Here is a 16,985-nt window from a genome sequence, read left to right as displayed (position 1 = left end):
CTTGCTAGGGCCCGAAGCGATGTCAAGCTCGAGACCCAATAGTATTACCAAAAAGTGTGTATCATTCCAATAGACCATTTGCACAAAATATCTCATTTGGTTTTGAATGACCGCTTCAAATTTCTCAAAATGGGCCATTCCAATGTTGACACTCTTTGGGACATTTCTGTATTCAGAATGAAATATCATCCAGAGTCAAGACACACCAGAGACCAGTGACGTGCGGTGAGGTCAATGGCTGGGGAGGCACTGGCTCGTGTCAGAGCCAGATTCACACAGAGGGGGGCGTGGCCTCACTTACTGAGGGGGGCGTGTTAGACACGTCCCCCTCAGTGAGGCAGATGTGATAGCTGCCTCCCCTGGTGCTTTTTCATTGCAGTTTCATGACGAGACCAGCACGCCTAAATATCTACATACACATACGTGAAATAAGTTACCTGGAGTATGGAAGCCGAGGACATGAAATGAAGGGGTCTACAAACATTACATTGGTGACACACAGATAGTAGCAGGCACGCGCTTATTGCCCACACTCCATCCAGTTACTGAGGGGTTGCACAATCAGAGGGGAGGCTGAGCTCGTCGCTGCCTCACCTCTCGTCTCTTCCTGTATTTGCAGCGGAGCTCCGCAAATTTGGCGATTTTGACTATAAAAATTATTGGAATCGTACAGAAATGACATTTATAACACAGATCAGTGGAAAAATCTTAATATTTATTTTATTTGAGTATTCTTTTTATTACTTTTCGTAACAGCTATTTTCATTGGAGTACGACAGGTGAGAGGCTCTGCCTCCCCTGCCCGCACGTCCCTGCCAGACACCAAGATCTACTTTCTTCACCTGGGATTGCAGTATTCACATCTGCATAATCTATCCTCGTAGAGGATGATGTCGATGCGTGTGGTTGCTGTAGTCCTTCCTCTCTTCCAGTGAAATAACTGTAAACTTTCAGTACTTGTTTTAGCTTCCCTTCAAATCAGCTGCTTATGTTTTCTCTTCTAACATGCACTTCCAAATGTCCTCATTAAAAAAGTCTCTGAATAAAATTATAAATAAACTTAAGACAAATTCATTGAACTCAATCCTCTGTGTTTATAAGTAGAAATAGAAACAAAAATTGACTATGAACGACGAGGCTGTATACGTTTATTTAAAACAATGTATTTAAAACAAAACGTCACAGAATTTTCAAGTGATTAAAAGATGTCACCATGATTATGAGGTTATACATTTAAATTTAAAACAATGTTGCCCAACATACTTTGGCAAAGTAATCATAGCTTGTTTAACTTCTTAAAATACCCACATAAATAGCTCAATATAAATGTCATATATTTCCAAATAAAACCATGATCACTACCTTGCAAAACTAACCGAACAAAGGTAGTTTTTCAAAGCGCAAAGTGAAATGCATGATCAAATCGCAGAATTTCTATTTCGGTGATTAAAGGTGATGCTGAACACATTGTCGCGTTACTAAGCTTTAAATCAAAATTCCAAACAGGTTAAATTTACGACCAAGAATATGCAATGTAACCTTCACGTAAGATTTCTGTAAAGTAAATTCAAGAGATGCCATTCGCTTACGCAGAAATACTGCTGACATTTTTTTTTCTACTTCAGAAGAACAATTTTATAAATTGTCTAGTACCACAGCTCTGTGCACTGTTATCCATTTAATATATAAGCAGAACTGGGCCATTAATAACTGTGCAAGGTCTTATATGTTCCAGCACTTTGTATGAGATTGACTTTCCACAAAATTCGAGTATATTTTCAGATAATTTTCATTTTGTATAAATCTAAAGTTTCTTTGTGAGACTAGTAATGCCCTCTTTTGGCGAGAAAACACAAGTGATGTTATAGTAGTGACATTTCCAGTTTTAGGATACAATAAAAAATTGAGCAATATTTCACGAGGCTTGATTTTTGGGACTAATCCGAAACTCGGGAAAACATATCTAGTACCTAATGTACAGACCACAGTGGAATGATTGGTTGAGTCAGCTCCCATTGGATTTTTAAAATTCTATTACCGCATAAATATTTAATGTAGCTCAGTAGCTCAGGAAAATGGGCTGGCACCAGTCAGATCCTGGGTTTGGGTCCTGTATTGCATTTTAAAGTCTCAGCCCATTGACTAGAGAATGCACAAATCATATCGTAAACAAAATACCATTCTAATTGCACTTCTTTCCAGTGCAAATCACGATCTGTCGGCCTAATCGGCAGACGGATATTGAATGATCCCCATCACTCCTTTAATGTGCACAGTCTATAACGTGCCTCAACAGGCCATCGAAAACACTTTGCAATTGGTTAGTCATCTCTCCAGGCATGTTGTGAACGTGGCAACATCTGTCCTGCCGCGTGCTTTTAGATATTTTCTTTGCTCACAATGCTGGTAACACAATTGAGGTGCAATCGGGTCAAAATAATCCATATATAACACGCAATTTTTGCAACTTTCAATAAACCAAAAAATTTTTTTTTTATATTATACAACCATGTCTCCCAGTAAAGTTGTTCTGGTCAACTACCTGAGGATTCCCAAAGCTGCTACTTCAGTTGGCGATCACCTTCCTGCCCTGCTTTCATTTCCCCAGCTCAGGCAATCACAACGGCGGTCTCAACTGCATGAAAAGGCTTGACAACAGGGACTGTCTCCCTGTACCGACCACGCTCTTCAGAGCCACCCAATTTGTTTGACATCGCATATTGCATGTTAAGAGATAATATAAACAAAGTGTCTCCCTGTGAAAGCTAGCATGGGGCAGTGCTCGGCGATACAGGTGGCCCATGTGTGATTTCAACATTCGCATATGTAGAGAGTCAGTCTTTCCTTAGGCAACTACTCTTGACAACTAAGTTGTAGCTAATTTATGGATACCAGACAAATGATGGGCTATGTTCACCCCTGACTAGAATTTAAACTTTCAGCTTTACCGATTTTTGTCAGGCACCTTGCAACAGTGCCACCAGGCCTGATAGTTATTTATCACAAATAATGAGGATATAATACGTTATTTTATATATTAGAAGACAGCATAATTTTTGTACATTCTGTAAAGCAAATATGTCCCAAATGTGAGACTCAACAACCTGCATGTTAGCGACATCTGTGTTGTCCCGAGAACCATAACACCTTGCAATCAAAATACATGTATAATATTAAGCCAAGCGACAACTTTTATATGTTCCAACATGAGAGACATACAGTAATTAAAAGATGATGACTATGATGGGGATGATGATGTTACAAGGGTCTGTCTGCGGTTGACCAAGTCTGCGAATTGGCAATTGTGGGTGGCAGAAATTGAAGAGTGCAGAAATCTGGTGGTAGTATGTTGAACTTTAATAGCGTATTCGACTGATCAGTCTTTTTAGACCTGGGCTGATTGAGAAAAGTCTGTGCATGAGGTGGCAACCCTTGTTATGATGGTGATGTCAACCTAGATTTGAAGTTTTCGTGACTGCACGGATCCATACTCTTTGGTTCTTTCGGTAAAGTCACGTAGGTATAAAATAAAATAAATTAAATCACGATGTTTCGATCGCAACACAAGCAATCAAAGAGTATGGTGGTGATGATGCATGAGATGATGTTATGATGGTGATGTCATTATGGTTATGGCGCACATGAGAAATAACTTGTAAAGAATCTGTACAGGTTAACAATGGCTGCTCCCCTCTCAACAACACATACACAGCCGCTGTTCACCACACTGAGTGGCGGTAACGTCACCACGTTCCACGTGAAGTGTCGAAGGCCCGCAGGCAGGTCACAAGAGACCCAGGTGCCATGGGTTGACTGAGATGACTGGCAGATGCACCGTGCTTCCCCACTGCCAACTTTTTGTATTTTATCCACCCAGTACTGCTCATGAGCGTCGTTCCTCTACCCTTTGTTCTTTCTGGAGGGTGACTGCCTCCAATTCCCCAGCAGTGTCCTTAACGAACCTCCTCCTCAGAGGCCGATCTTGACACTGCTGGTACCAGTCATCGGCAAGTTCATTCAGCTCCACATCATTCTGTATCACATCACTCCATCTCCTTTCTAGTCCGTTCCGCGCCCATTTAGCCCTATCTGTCCAGCCAAACAGAAGCTGCTTGGACATGCGGTGGCTGGGCATGTGGATTACATGACCCAGCCAAAGCAGCCTCGCATGCTAGAGCTCACCTGATGGGACAGTCCAGATCTTTCAAGGATCTGAGGTCCTCGCACAATCCAGTATGGTTAAACCCAGGATAGATCGTGGACAGGATTAGCCTGAATGTTTCAAACCGGTGCAGATGTTCCTTTAGAGGGCTCCACTTCTCGCACAGCTGTGGCCGAGAAGACACACACAGACTCCTCGATCAACCTCTGGCAACCCCACAAACTCTATGTAGCATTTCGCCAGAAGACAGGGTCGACAGAGGTAACCACTTGTGTCTCCGTGTGGCCGTGTCCCCTTGTCTGTATGTATTTGCTCGTCTCCTTGTTTCTGGTTAGCATTTAAGGATGTCGTTTAGATATTGATTAAATGTGTTTTTGTAAAGACAAGGTTTAGTATTGAAGCTAAAACTACTATATCTTAAGCACACTTTGACATTCAAAAATGTCACTTAATATTAATTTACAATAGCATAATAAATTAATAAAGATTATTGTGCATTAGAGCTATGGTTTATGTTACAATCAAAGATTGGGTTAGTCTTCGAGCAAAAGATGGTTGTTATTACACGCATTGCACGAGCCAACGCTGTTCATTCTAAGCGTAGGGTTAGCGAATGAAGGCAGCAATTAAAGGAATGCACACTATTTTAAACATATTGCTCATCACATCTACCATACTGAATTTACATTGCACTGTTCAAATAAACATTCCAAGTCAAAGCGTCTTCCTTCTCAGGCAAGCAAGGAGCTAACTTTTTTTCACATGTAAACTCCCAGAGGTCTTCAGTTCGAGGTCCGCCAGTAAAATATTGTGCATCACAGAAAGAATGTGCGGTGAGCTATGCCACTTTCAATAAAGCCTAAACAACGAGTAAAATAGTGTCGAGTTTGAACACTATGCAAAAATACTATTCACGGGATTTTGTGATCCCAAATTCAATAGAAGTTACTATTGTTGGAGATTTACCCGTCTGAAGTTTTCACTGCACACTACATTCAGATGGTGATCTGCTCACGCAAGTACATTCAGCTTGAGTTGACCTTCACGGGACCTGTAGTGGGTACATATCCCAATTGCCACATTTGCACAATAAGCGACCGAGTTAATCAAACTAATGGTAGGGTCACAACAAAGTACCTACGCACGCACGCACTCACCATGGTGACTAATGCCCACCTATAACGCTCTTCTCAGGTTCTCTAAGAGCCTTCTGTATACGAGGCATTAGAGGGTTTCTCGAAAGGCTATGATTCCACGAGGTTCTTACAAGAGATGTCAACGAGGCTCATCGACGCATCTCTGTACTATGGCTCCTCTAAGCGACACATACACAGTCTAAATGAGGCTTCTTCTCTCACAGGACCTGTAAAAATGTCATTTGACGCCCGTTAAAATGATGCTTCTTAATGAGGTTCTTCTACGGGTCTTCCCCCTCGGAAGCTCTTCTACAAAGCTTCTCATCATTAGGCTTCTCTAAGCACAGCTACATTGCATCGTTGCTCACACACACACGGACACGTGTACATGTGTGCGCGTATGCGCAAAGGGCGTAGAGTCGCATCCTAGATGCCCTTGAAGGCGTCCAGGTGGAACGCCTTTGTCAAGAAGCGCTCCGACTCCATGTTGTGCAAGTACTTGTTCCCTGTGGCCGGGGCAGATGCTGCGTCACGGCCCACGTACCTGTCATGGTTTAGGGAGGGGAGGGATTTGAAGAGGTCGGGAGAAGGTTGGTGGTAGATTAGGTGGCGGTAATGGTGGTGCAAAGGAAGAAGAGTTCAACTTGTATGTTACACAGCCATAGAACTGCTATTTGTGTTTGGTTTGTTGTCCTCCCCCGCACCTCCGATTAGCACGGTTGGCTACATATGGTGTGAAAGAAGTTCAACATACATACATGAACGTTATTGACCCTCTGTAATCATTATCAGTTTGAGAATTTTTCCTCTGGAGAGACTGGTTCCTACCATAGGAATGTGAAATTTCCATCGCGGGCTGTTATCAGCGGAGCTTGTGGCCATTACGATGCATGTATAATCCTCTCAGCCTTGTCTAGACCACCAGTTCAAAATAGCTGAATATGACAGTGACACAACCTAATGCGTCTAGGTGGGAGGTGGGGGGGGTGGGGTCGGGGCACAGGGAGAGTGCGTGGGGCACAGGGAGAGTGCGTGGGGCACAGGGAGAGTGCGTGGGACACGGCAGAGGGCGACGTACCAGAGTGGGCGTGACTGGGAGATGGCCGTGCGTACACGTGGGTGCACATGCGCAAAGAAGCCCTGGTTCTTGTGTTCCTCCTGGCACCAAACGAGTTCGGCCGCCGGGTAGCGAAGTGCCTCGTCGCGCACCAGGTCATGTGGGAACGGAGACAGCTGCGGACATGAAGTACAAACCCATCAACAATGTAACTACACAGCAACATGAGGATGCAACATTGGTGATGCATGCCACACTAAATGTTGATAGTCTCAGCTGAAAGATCAGGCAGATGTTGTCAACACAGCCAATACCGTCCACTCTCACCACATTCCACCACCACTTTTCCTTTCTTCTGCCGAATCCTGCAACTCTTGCAAAGTTGACGCCTGCCCCTACATTTACACCCTTACAGGCGCAACGCTGCAATCTGACTTCAGCTCTTCCTCTTGGTGACTTTCTCAGGGTGCAAACTCAACACCCTGTCATTGCATGTCATTGCTCTTTGGGCAGGACATTTGAACTTGGCTTTTGAGCATTGCTGCTGATCTCAGACACGAGCCTACTGTCGTCATTCATTGAATCTAGACCACTAGGATATAAAATTGTAAAAATAAATTATCTCATGAATGGCAACCTTGCTGCTCTACTAAAAGCTGCTTCGCAGGGCAGACTCTCTCACTGCTTGACCGTCTGACAGCTTGCCGCACAGACAGAGCGGTAATGTCCACAGGTGCCAGGAGAGAGTGAGTGGCGAGACCCACCTGCTCCAGGCGGCAGATCGCCACGAGGCCCTGCATGCCCCGCGCGTCTCGCTCGCGCGCCAGGTCGTAGTAAACCTTGCCGCAGCAGAAGATGAGTCGCCGCACCGCTCCAGGGTCCTTTGCCGCGGGGCCCTCCTCCGGGATCACGCGCCGGAACGACGTCCCTGCCGGGCGGACGGGGGGAGGTGGTGGGTGGGCAGCACAAGGAGAGTCTAGATACCTGGCATAGGTGATGAAGGTTGTCTTGGCGAGGCTTCAGAACGCGCTAGTCAGTTTTGGGTTGGTGAAGGTGGTGAGCGTCCAGAACCGGTTGAGATACCACTCGCCACTAACGTTAACTTTGGACAGGAATTGAATCGAGGCCCTCGAGTTGAATGCGGTGCACGAACCACTGTGCCACCAGTTTAACACGTAGGCTTTCGCAACCAATAACCATCCATAATATCGTTTTTTTGGGTTAGATCGTGTAAATAACGACACATTTATACTTAAGCGATCTAACCCAAAACACCTATATTACACTGTGCCACCGTTCCCCCTCTGGTCTAAGTTTAATGAGGTGTTGCTGATTTAACAGGCCACTGGCAGGGTTTTAGCTTAACAAGCAGACTTTGTCTGAAATGTTAGATTACTTAATATTTTTCTGTCCTATGGCAGTGTTAATGGTGACCTGGCATGATGTGTGCTTGTGTATTACTTACACATTTAAAATGTTATCTTGAGGATGATCTCTTTTCAACCAGAAAGCCCAAGTAAATGAGGAGGGCTCTCTCTTGTTGTTATGTGTGAATTTGTCTCATCTCCTGCTCCGGAATCGTGCAATGCTGTGTTCATGAAACTCGTTTTTCAAACCACAGTAATTCTGTATGTGTGCCCTGCATTTCAAGGTAACGCACTGTAGCATGCCATCTCCAACCAATATCAGTAAAGCTTAACTCTGTTCTGATCAGGGCCAATTCCTATGCCCTTCATGAGTTTTGTTTTAAGACTGGGTTAATAGTAATGTACAGGCCTTTGTTAATCCACTGCTGGATGAAGGTCCCCCCACACTGTCACCATGGGGATGTCTTGATCATACCTCAACACGTTGGTCATTATAGTTTGCATAGGTTAGTTGGAAAAAGGTTTTTTTATGATAACCAGAGCTAATGGGTTATGTCAGTTTAATGGAAGAACTAGTTTCACAAGTCTCGTATTTACATTAGATACTTATTTTCATGTAGTCTAATGAGTTTAGACTTCAATAATAATAAAATTGGCTCCATCAATGGATAAAAAAAAATACAATCTGCTTTAAAGTAAGTTTGACCTGTGATAACTTTTGCATTTTCACACGTAATACCTTCATACGATGCGGATTGCTGTTTGCCATCAGACAATGGTCCATTGTAGACGGATAAAAAAAATAAACAAAACCCGCATTCTATGCATGCACCACTCACAAGTTCACCACCCCCCCCCCCCCTGCACGTGTTTGACTGCGATGCCGGTGTCGGTGTTTGGAACGCACCAGGCATCATGTCGGCGAAACTGGAACGCGCCTCGGGCAGCCGCAGGAGCGACTTGGGCGTGGCCAGAATGAGCTGCGGAGATGACAAAGAGCGTGGGAACGCGCACGCGAAAGCTGAATGTTACACTACGTCAGTGATGTAAACACAGCTCCAAAGGTAGAAAGTGGCAAATGCCGTTCAGTAGCTAGTCGAATAGAAGTTGCGCGAAATCAGCAGGGAGGGGAGTGGCGGAAGGGGCAGTGACTGCTGATTTATTCTGGGGTCACAAACCGGCTTGCGGAAGGGAAGGAGGATCTGCCTCCTGAGGATGTGGAAGTAGTTGGCAGGCGTCGAGCAGTTCGCCACCGTCCAGTTCGACTCGAAGATCTGACGCACGTCAAAGTGCTCACCAATTTTCTGCGAGCAAGAATGCGCACGGAACAAACACGCGTGCAGATACACACACACGAGAGACACACATGCAGATACACACACACGAGAAGATATGGAGCATGGAGACGCACACTTACCATCTCACTTAACTGTATTATTTCCCTGGGTACGGTCGCGCACGGCTTGTGAATCGGGTAGAGATCAACACGTGTCAAGATTTACAAACCTACTGGACTTCAATGCGGCAAGTTGACAGCGGCACAACAAGTGGGCTGCTGAACTATTTCTGTGGAATGTTTCGTGTCATCTTCACGTTTTTCTAGGTTTTCTCCAGCTACTCTGGTTTAGAACCACATTAAAACAAATCCAATAAACAATTGGCTCGGTAAAGAATTGACCGTACTTCCCAAGTAGGACACTTTAAATGAGTTTTGAGACTCAGCTGGGACTTTCCTGGGTGAATAATGAAAGTTAATGTCAGACATTGTTTCGCGAAAAGAGGCATTTAACTCACAATCAAAAGATCGCCAGTTAAACGCTTAGTCATGGGTTCTCGCTAACATTGTTATTTGACTTATCACCGGGCATGTTCACCACAAGCACACTTTGGCATTTCTGCAATATTTAAATCCCAAATTGTCCTGCCAGCTTTAGGCAGACAGCATCACACCCCAATGGGTAACAACTCCAAAAGACACTCCATGGGAAAAGAACATCCCACCTTGAAGGAGGTATATATATATATATATAATAATAAAAATACCCAATAATTTTCTACAGAAAACCCTCAAGACTAAGATTTGGCGTGAAAAAAGGAGTAAGTTTTGGCGGGAAAACAATGTAGGAGCATTTGGGCGAGCGTTGGTGCAAAGAGAAGGGCAGAGGGGGTGAAGTTAGGGGTTGAGTTGCATTTATTAGGAGTTTGTCAATAATTAGTTGATGGAAGTGCACACACACAGGTAATGCTAATGTCACCGTTTAACAGAACAGAAAACCCTTGTTAATTCGACACGTATGGGGCTCTGGCCTTGCCGAATTATCCTGCCCCAAAATATGTTTTATCCAAAATTGGTTTTCCAAACTCTTCACACACCTGCATGAATTGTATCCTAAACTTTGGATTTGTCTCGCAGACTAAGGGATTCATACTTCAGTCTCTTTATATTACTTCTTGATGTAGGTGTAGACGACATGTCTGAGAGGGTTAGCTTGCACAGAGTACATAAACAAGGTAAAGTCCAAAGCGAAGGGTCTGCACTAACACTCACCACGCTCACCACTCTCACCACACTCACCACACTCACCACTCTCACCACTCTCACCACGCTCACCACTCTCACCACTCTCACCACTCTCACCACTCTCACCAGGCTCACCACGCTCAACAGGCTCACCACGCTCACCACGCTCACCACGCTCACCACGCGTGTCGCCACCGGACCGAGTCGGTGTTCTGGTCGTGGCATGTGGCGTCGCTCCACGTGTGTGCCGAAATTGGATCATTCGGTACGGCAATTCGGCTCATGGCGAATTATTAAGAAACCGTACATATGCAGCCATGCCGAATTATCCCCAATTACGAATTATAAAACACCTTATTTTACTCACGTTTTGTATACACGTTATTTAATGAATACATTAATGGGGCAATGAAGACTGGTGTACGCCGTGCGATCTGCGATTGCTCGAGCACGGTTATTCAACTCACAGTCGGTTATAAGGATTATGAATGTTTGTTTTTTTACGATGAGATTGCAATTCCGAACCGGAAAGACATCTGGGTCGTCGGTGCACATCTGGAGGAACCGCTCCAGCCGTGCAGAGGAGTGCTCTGGACCCTGTAAGGCACACACACACATACACGGGAAAATTAATAATACTCATGGAGTGTGTTTGCTACTATGTAACCATTGCCCTTAACACTCACACACAACACATACGGTGCATGTACATACAAGAGAAAGGCAAAGATCTCCAGTGCAGCCTTTCACAAACCCATGTTGGTCAAGGGCTGTTGGTGAGCACATATTGTAGACAAAATGGGATCATTAATCATCAGGCCACGGTATGTCTCCCCAGTGCTGATGCTTACACACCTCACAGGCACTCATTTGAAGGCTGAGTTGGCCTTAGGAAGGCATCGCACCAGCTCTGATATCACTCGCTACTGCTGTTAACTGTGTTAGCCAGGGAAATTAACTTAGGCCACTGGTTTCTGAAGTAACAAAACTCCAATACCCAAGCTTCCATTTAGCTTTACAACCTGTAGATGCAAGTGCTGTTGACAATCCATTGTCAAAAGTGTTTTTATCCTCTAACAAGCTTGGGGTGGGGCTGATTTCAGTTTGTATCTCTGAGCCAAAGGTCAGAATTCTATATTCTTATTCCAAGGAGCAATGTGTCTACAGAACAACCACTCGTGGCTTTCCACAAAAGTGTTCATTGCAATGACCCAGGATAGAAGAAGGTCTAAATCAACACACGACGATTATTTCAAATTATGACCTTTTTATAAGCAGCTCAAATCAACCTATTAAAGCCAAAAGAGCATGAGAAGGTGGGGTGAGGAGAGTTCCACACCCTGCCATTTTCGTCTCCCCAGTGCAGACGTTAATGCGCGATGCCTGTTATTAATTTACAATAGGATTGGGAGAAATCAGGGCGAATTTGAATCTGCATTTCAGGTTCCAAATCCGAAATCAAAGCCGAGTACCCCTTTTGTGAGAAGTCAACAGTGGTGGTGGTAGAGATAAAGAAGTCTCCACCAAAGGAAAGTGGAAATTCCATTGCCGGTTAAGGGCCACCAGCAGAGATGAACTCCATTCAACATTTCTGTCCATATGCTGCATATAACACCGAGGGATTGCTATAAAAAAGATAGGTATGGCTCTGCCAGTTGTTGCAAGGTGCCAAGACCGTACCATTCCCTCCATGCCATGGGGTAGTAGCAGGACAATCCCATTCTGCCGCAGCCACTTGGCCTGGCCCGAGGAGATGAACTGGTCGATGATGCACTGCGCCATGTTGTTGAAGTCACCGAACTGTGCCTCCCAGCACACAAGCGCGTGGGGGCTGGACATGGCGAAGCCCAGCTCAAAACCTGCGCGAGACACCGTGCGTACGTGCACGCACAGAGAAGTGATTGGACAAACACAGTTCGTTTTAATGGGTGGCTGCTGCCAACGCCATCATCCAACAGCATTTATCGTCACACCGTCACCATTAGTGATCACAGCGTGTCATCAATACCATCGCCAAGACAGTTTGGCCGCACCGAATGTCTATTTGGTGAACACCAACCTCTCCCACAGCCAAGTGCAGACAAAATAAGTGCAGGGGATAGAGCACTGCCATCTGTCATTGGTGTAGTCGGGGTGGGGTGGATTTCAGGAGTAGTTGTACCACCACCAGGTCGATATCCGGAAAATATACCGCTCTTGGGCTTGTGGGTGCTACCAAGATTGACACTGAAGTAGCATTGAAGCTTTAAGGCTGAAAAAGTATTCAAACCTAATGTTCTATAATGCAATTTGAACCGATTGCTTTCGGAATCACAGTTGGAAGGTGGTAACTCTATACTCAAACAAGTATGGATCGGTGTTTACCTACTTTGGCATCCCAGAGCCGGTGAAGGAAATTCCACATTTCTATGATGGGCACCAGACCTCTCTATATGACAACCGTAGTTGATTTTCCACAAAGTAGTCCACATTTTACATACCCCCAGAGAGTTGTTAGCAGGTTGAGAATTTCTTACAATTTCTCATATGGAAACTACGATATCAAAACTACTGTGTTCCCATATCACGCAATCTATTGCAATGAGGATCTTCAATGCACAAGTGACATATCAAAGATAGTGTGGCCTGCGAGCCGCGTCCACGAATCCCAAAAATCATTGACCACATTATAAACAACCGCCACTGCTGTCTTCACTGATTTAAAGGAGGAACGGACGAGATCCACCCTGCTTCTGAACAAACGATTGAGTGTATAACAAATTCAAAAACTATTACATCTTTAATCTGATGCAGTTAATCCGTACCAAACAAGTATTGCAACGTGGTATTTGGATTCGCTGTACCAGTTGTAGTGGTGCGCACGCGTGTGTGCGTGCATCACCACACCATACCTAGGACCCCGTACTCGGACAGGGAGCTGTTGCACACAGTGTAGGGAGCTTGCGATGGCCACAGATTTTTCATGGGTACCAGAGTCTTCTTGTCCACGTTTTGATCATGCAGCACATGGTGCCGATGGCTGTAGGAGGACACACATGTTATGCAGTGTTACATGTGGGTCGATGGATGTGCTTTGCAAAGAGCTACTCATACAATATTTAGCTTATTCAGCACTGGCACGGTGGCAGGGTGCCTCACACAAAAAATTAGAAGGCTGTCCCACAATTCCTCCAAGGTCAATAAAATATGTACCGTTTCATGGGAATATTAAGTGGGCATGCGATGGAGACACCGGCCAACTTCATAGGAATGTAGAATGTCTGCCATTCTCTCAGGTTTACCCACAGAGCTGAATAGCTGAGCCCAGACCCTGTTCGGGATATAAACTCGTGACTTGACGATTGCGAGACATGCACAATAACCACAGCCAGGTAAAGCCATGTAGGATCCTATAAACAGTAAGGTTAATCTTGGAGAGTAATCGAGCCAAGATCCAACTGGGAGCCAGTATACAGATCTAAGAATAGGAGAGATGTAGTTGCAATTATGGGTGATAGTTGGCAACAACTCTACCAGCATTAATTCCAGGATCATGCAGGGTACAAACACACCTCTGGATGCCAATCTGTCAGGACTCGGCACCGGTCACCTCACCTGAAGGTTCCCCTCTCCACATCCTGGCCACTCAGACGCACGTGAACGCCCTCCTTGAGCAGCGAGCCGAACGCCATGTACTCTGCGAGCGCCCAGTCGGCCGTGCGGTTCTTCACCATCTCGGCGCGGGAACGCAGCACGCGCATTAGGCCTGGAGAGTGGGGAGACGGACAGGGGTCAGAGGGCACAAGGGTACCGCTTTACCTATTTCACAGTTTCACAAACAAGACAGGCAGCTATGATCTTCTCTAGATGTGACTTTGGGTTTGTGTCTCACATACAAATGAAAAAAAACACTCCGGTTATGATCAAGCACGTGACTAATTGATCTCTAATGACACTTCCATATGTTCAAATTCCTCAATTCAATCAGGTCACTCAACGCGAAGGCTGGAGCACGCCGCCCAGGTGTGCGTCTTCCTTTCAGGAGACCAGACACAGAGTCCCCTTCCATCTCATCCTAACCACATAAACTTCCACTCCACAAGGCTGAGGAACGACGTTTCATGAGCTCTGCTTTACACCAAATTCAGTGGTCAGGGTGTGCATTGGGGCGATCGTTCAATACATGTGGAGCAGCTGCATTTGTGAATAAACGAACTCAAGTGAGTGAGTGGGGCGAGTGGCGTGGTTGGCTCACCTGGGTGGATGTTGAAGTCCGCAGCCGGCACGGAACTCGCGGCGTTGCCTATGTGAGCGAGGATTTCCTCGGGGACGCCCGACGGCGGGGTCCACATGCTCTGCGGTCGACCATCCGGCCCGAAAAACCCTACAAGGCAGATTCATACCGTGGGGAGGGGTGGGGGCAAAGCCAGCGGTGTTAATCTATCCACTCTTTGTAGCCAAGTGCCTGGGATCCTCTCACTTGGTGGCCCGAGTACAGTTGCATCTCCTATACACTCTACAGCTAGGATGCAGTAACTCACATAGGGCCCATTACGTGTGTGACATGTGGTATCCACGTCAAATTCAAGCAGCATTTGGGTGGAACCGAGGTTTTTTTGGAAGCCCTGACATAGCATTGAAAATTTCATATCAACGTGACGGAGATCAGTCTCTGCATAGACAAAGGGCTGAGTTGACCCCAAAGTGGGATTATTCGGGTCCGCCATCACATCCAGCCAACTAGAGCTAACTTCAGTCGTAATGGTGACTGGCATTTTTAGACACCTCTAGTAAGGGTCCTGCACAGCAATGAATAAATTAAGCCACTGGTTGTTCAGCAGCGTCCTATACCGTGCCAGGGAGAGTCGATCCACTGGCTTGTCCGTTGCAATTTCTCATCCTTGGAGCTGGCGTAGGCATCTTCACATATCTGGTCGAATTTGGACACCGCTGTCTGTCGGCGAGCAATGCCAGACAGTGAGGAGGGAGAGAGGCAGAGCAGAGGTGATTAACTTCATAGGAGCAGTTTTCTCACCACCGTCGGCATTAACACTGCCTTAGAACATAACATCTGGACACAATACAATGAATACCACATTTTATGGATAAATCAGTCCTTGCCGTGCTAATGTGGAATTTCCACCACTGGCCCAGGGCTCTAAACAGGATGAGTAGGGATCCTTCCATCAGCAGTGGCATGAGCAACAATTGCAGAGCTGCACTTTCACCTTATGCTCATGAAGCACAGATATAAGTGTTTGAAATTAGCATGGAAATGTATGCCAACTAGAAGTAAATATACCTTCAAGTTCATTGACAGAACAAGACACAATGTACAAAGGAGACACTACAAAATGAGACACAACACACAAGACGTAAAATAATCAAGTCTTGCATCATATTTGCGACCCCGGATTGTGGCAATTCACGGAAATGCAGGGAGGTGCAATGACTTAGGATTTGAGATCTTCCCCCATAACCAGACGCGACTCCTAAAAAACAAAGATCTCATAACCCGGGTACCTTGTACTCCTGGCCCGTGATGACCCCTTCCTTGATGAGGGCGTCAGAGTATTGCTTGAGCACAGGCACCTGCCGTGCGACCCGCTTGTACATGAACGGCTGCGTGAACATGGGCTCGTCAACTTCATTGTGGCCATTCCGGCGGTAGCCAACCTGCGATCGACACCAAAGACAAAGCCTTAACAGACTGTTGGGGCAAGTGCTTTTGAGCGAGCACCTATGAAGACCGGCATGGCACACGAGAGGCCTGGTGGCCAACACCACGCCCGCCCGCCTTTGTCTCCCCAGTGGCGATGTTTACACACTGCACCAGGTACTCATTTGAGGCTCCGTCGACCTAGGGGAGGCCCATAACCAGTTCAAATAATCGTCACTGGTGTTGGCCTTGAGCAGGAATTGAACTCGGGTCGCTGGGTTCGTAGCGCACTGCGCTAACCGTTACACCAGCGCTCCCCACACCACGATAAACACCACATATGCACGAACCAACATTTTGACCGTTACCTCGTCAAAGTTGTAATAGATAAACAGCTACTTCCATTCTTTAATTGATTTTAGCCGTGGCGGTTGGTTTCGTAGTGCAGCACGCGAAACCACTGGGCAACACCGCTCCACCCCCCACGTACGCCGCGGACTGGCGGGGGACAGAGCCACTCGGACCCACCAGGTCGATGACGACGTCCTTGTGGAATGTGTTCCTCCACTCGGTCGCCACGCGACACACGTGCGTCACGGCCTCGGGGTCGTCGGCGTTCACGTGGAAGATGGGCGCATTGACGACGCGCGCCACGTCTGTGCAGTACGGGGACGAGCGCGATGAGCGCGGGTCCGTCGTGAAGCCGATCTGTGACGGGCCAGCGCGATTGCAGGCCAGCGAGGACAGGAGAGTACGAGCGCATTGACAAAAAGACACGGGCTAAGGCGCGTGCACCAAATATAAACGTGCAGTTATCCCACCACCACCAGCCAACACGGCCAATTAGTAAGGTTTGTTACGTGAACGTGCCAATTAGCGACTACTTTAGCACGCCGGTGTGTTGGAGAGTAAACCCACAACAATGATGTTTTGCTGGTGATTACAACCAGCTTCATCAGGCGATTTGCCATAATTGTGAAGAAGTCTTCCTGTTTCGGTCTATATTTAAAGTGGCAGTGGGTAAACGACATTTATATTTACGTGATCTAACCAAAATAACCTTTATTTTGTATAATATTGGTCGCGAGAGCCCACGTATTAAAC

At 46.1% G+C, this 16,985-nt stretch overlaps 1 protein-coding gene across 3 annotated transcripts in view; it reads right to left on the bottom strand.

Moving 5' to 3' along the window:
• Nucleotides 1-1,131: 1,131 nt before the first annotated feature.
• LOC144724433 (2-oxoglutarate dehydrogenase complex component E1-like) overlaps nucleotides 1,132-16,985 on the bottom strand; it is a 42,413-nt gene continuing 26,559 nt past the window's right edge. For all 3 annotated transcript variants that reach the window (XM_078603551.1, XM_078603552.1, XM_078603550.1), the window contains exons 11-23: nucleotides 16,410-16,589; nucleotides 15,746-15,898; nucleotides 15,074-15,176; nucleotides 14,478-14,606; nucleotides 13,838-13,988; nucleotides 13,135-13,262; nucleotides 11,924-12,102; nucleotides 10,769-10,840; nucleotides 8,901-9,026; nucleotides 8,630-8,702; nucleotides 7,120-7,283; nucleotides 6,377-6,531; nucleotides 1,132-5,842 (exon numbers count right to left, since the gene is read on the bottom strand). In XM_078603551.1, the coding sequence (XP_078459677.1) occupies nucleotides 5,725-5,842; nucleotides 6,377-6,531; nucleotides 7,120-7,283; nucleotides 8,630-8,702; nucleotides 8,901-9,026; nucleotides 10,769-10,840; nucleotides 11,924-12,102; nucleotides 13,135-13,262; nucleotides 13,838-13,988; nucleotides 14,478-14,606; nucleotides 15,074-15,176; nucleotides 15,746-15,898; nucleotides 16,410-16,589 (1,731 nt within the window). In that variant the 3' untranslated portion in view covers nucleotides 1,132-5,724. The remainder of the gene's footprint in view (nucleotides 5,843-6,376; nucleotides 6,532-7,119; nucleotides 7,284-8,629; nucleotides 8,703-8,900; nucleotides 9,027-10,768; nucleotides 10,841-11,923; nucleotides 12,103-13,134; nucleotides 13,263-13,837; nucleotides 13,989-14,477; nucleotides 14,607-15,073; nucleotides 15,177-15,745; nucleotides 15,899-16,409; nucleotides 16,590-16,985) is intronic.

Source organism: Lampetra planeri, chromosome 20, assembly GCF_965212315.1.
Source record: "Lampetra planeri chromosome 20, kcLamPlan1.2.h2, whole genome shotgun sequence".
In the NCBI taxonomy this organism is placed as follows: domain Eukaryota; kingdom Metazoa; phylum Chordata; class Hyperoartia; order Petromyzontiformes; family Petromyzontidae; genus Lampetra; species Lampetra planeri.
This window is presented reverse-complemented; position numbering and strand designations above follow the sequence as displayed.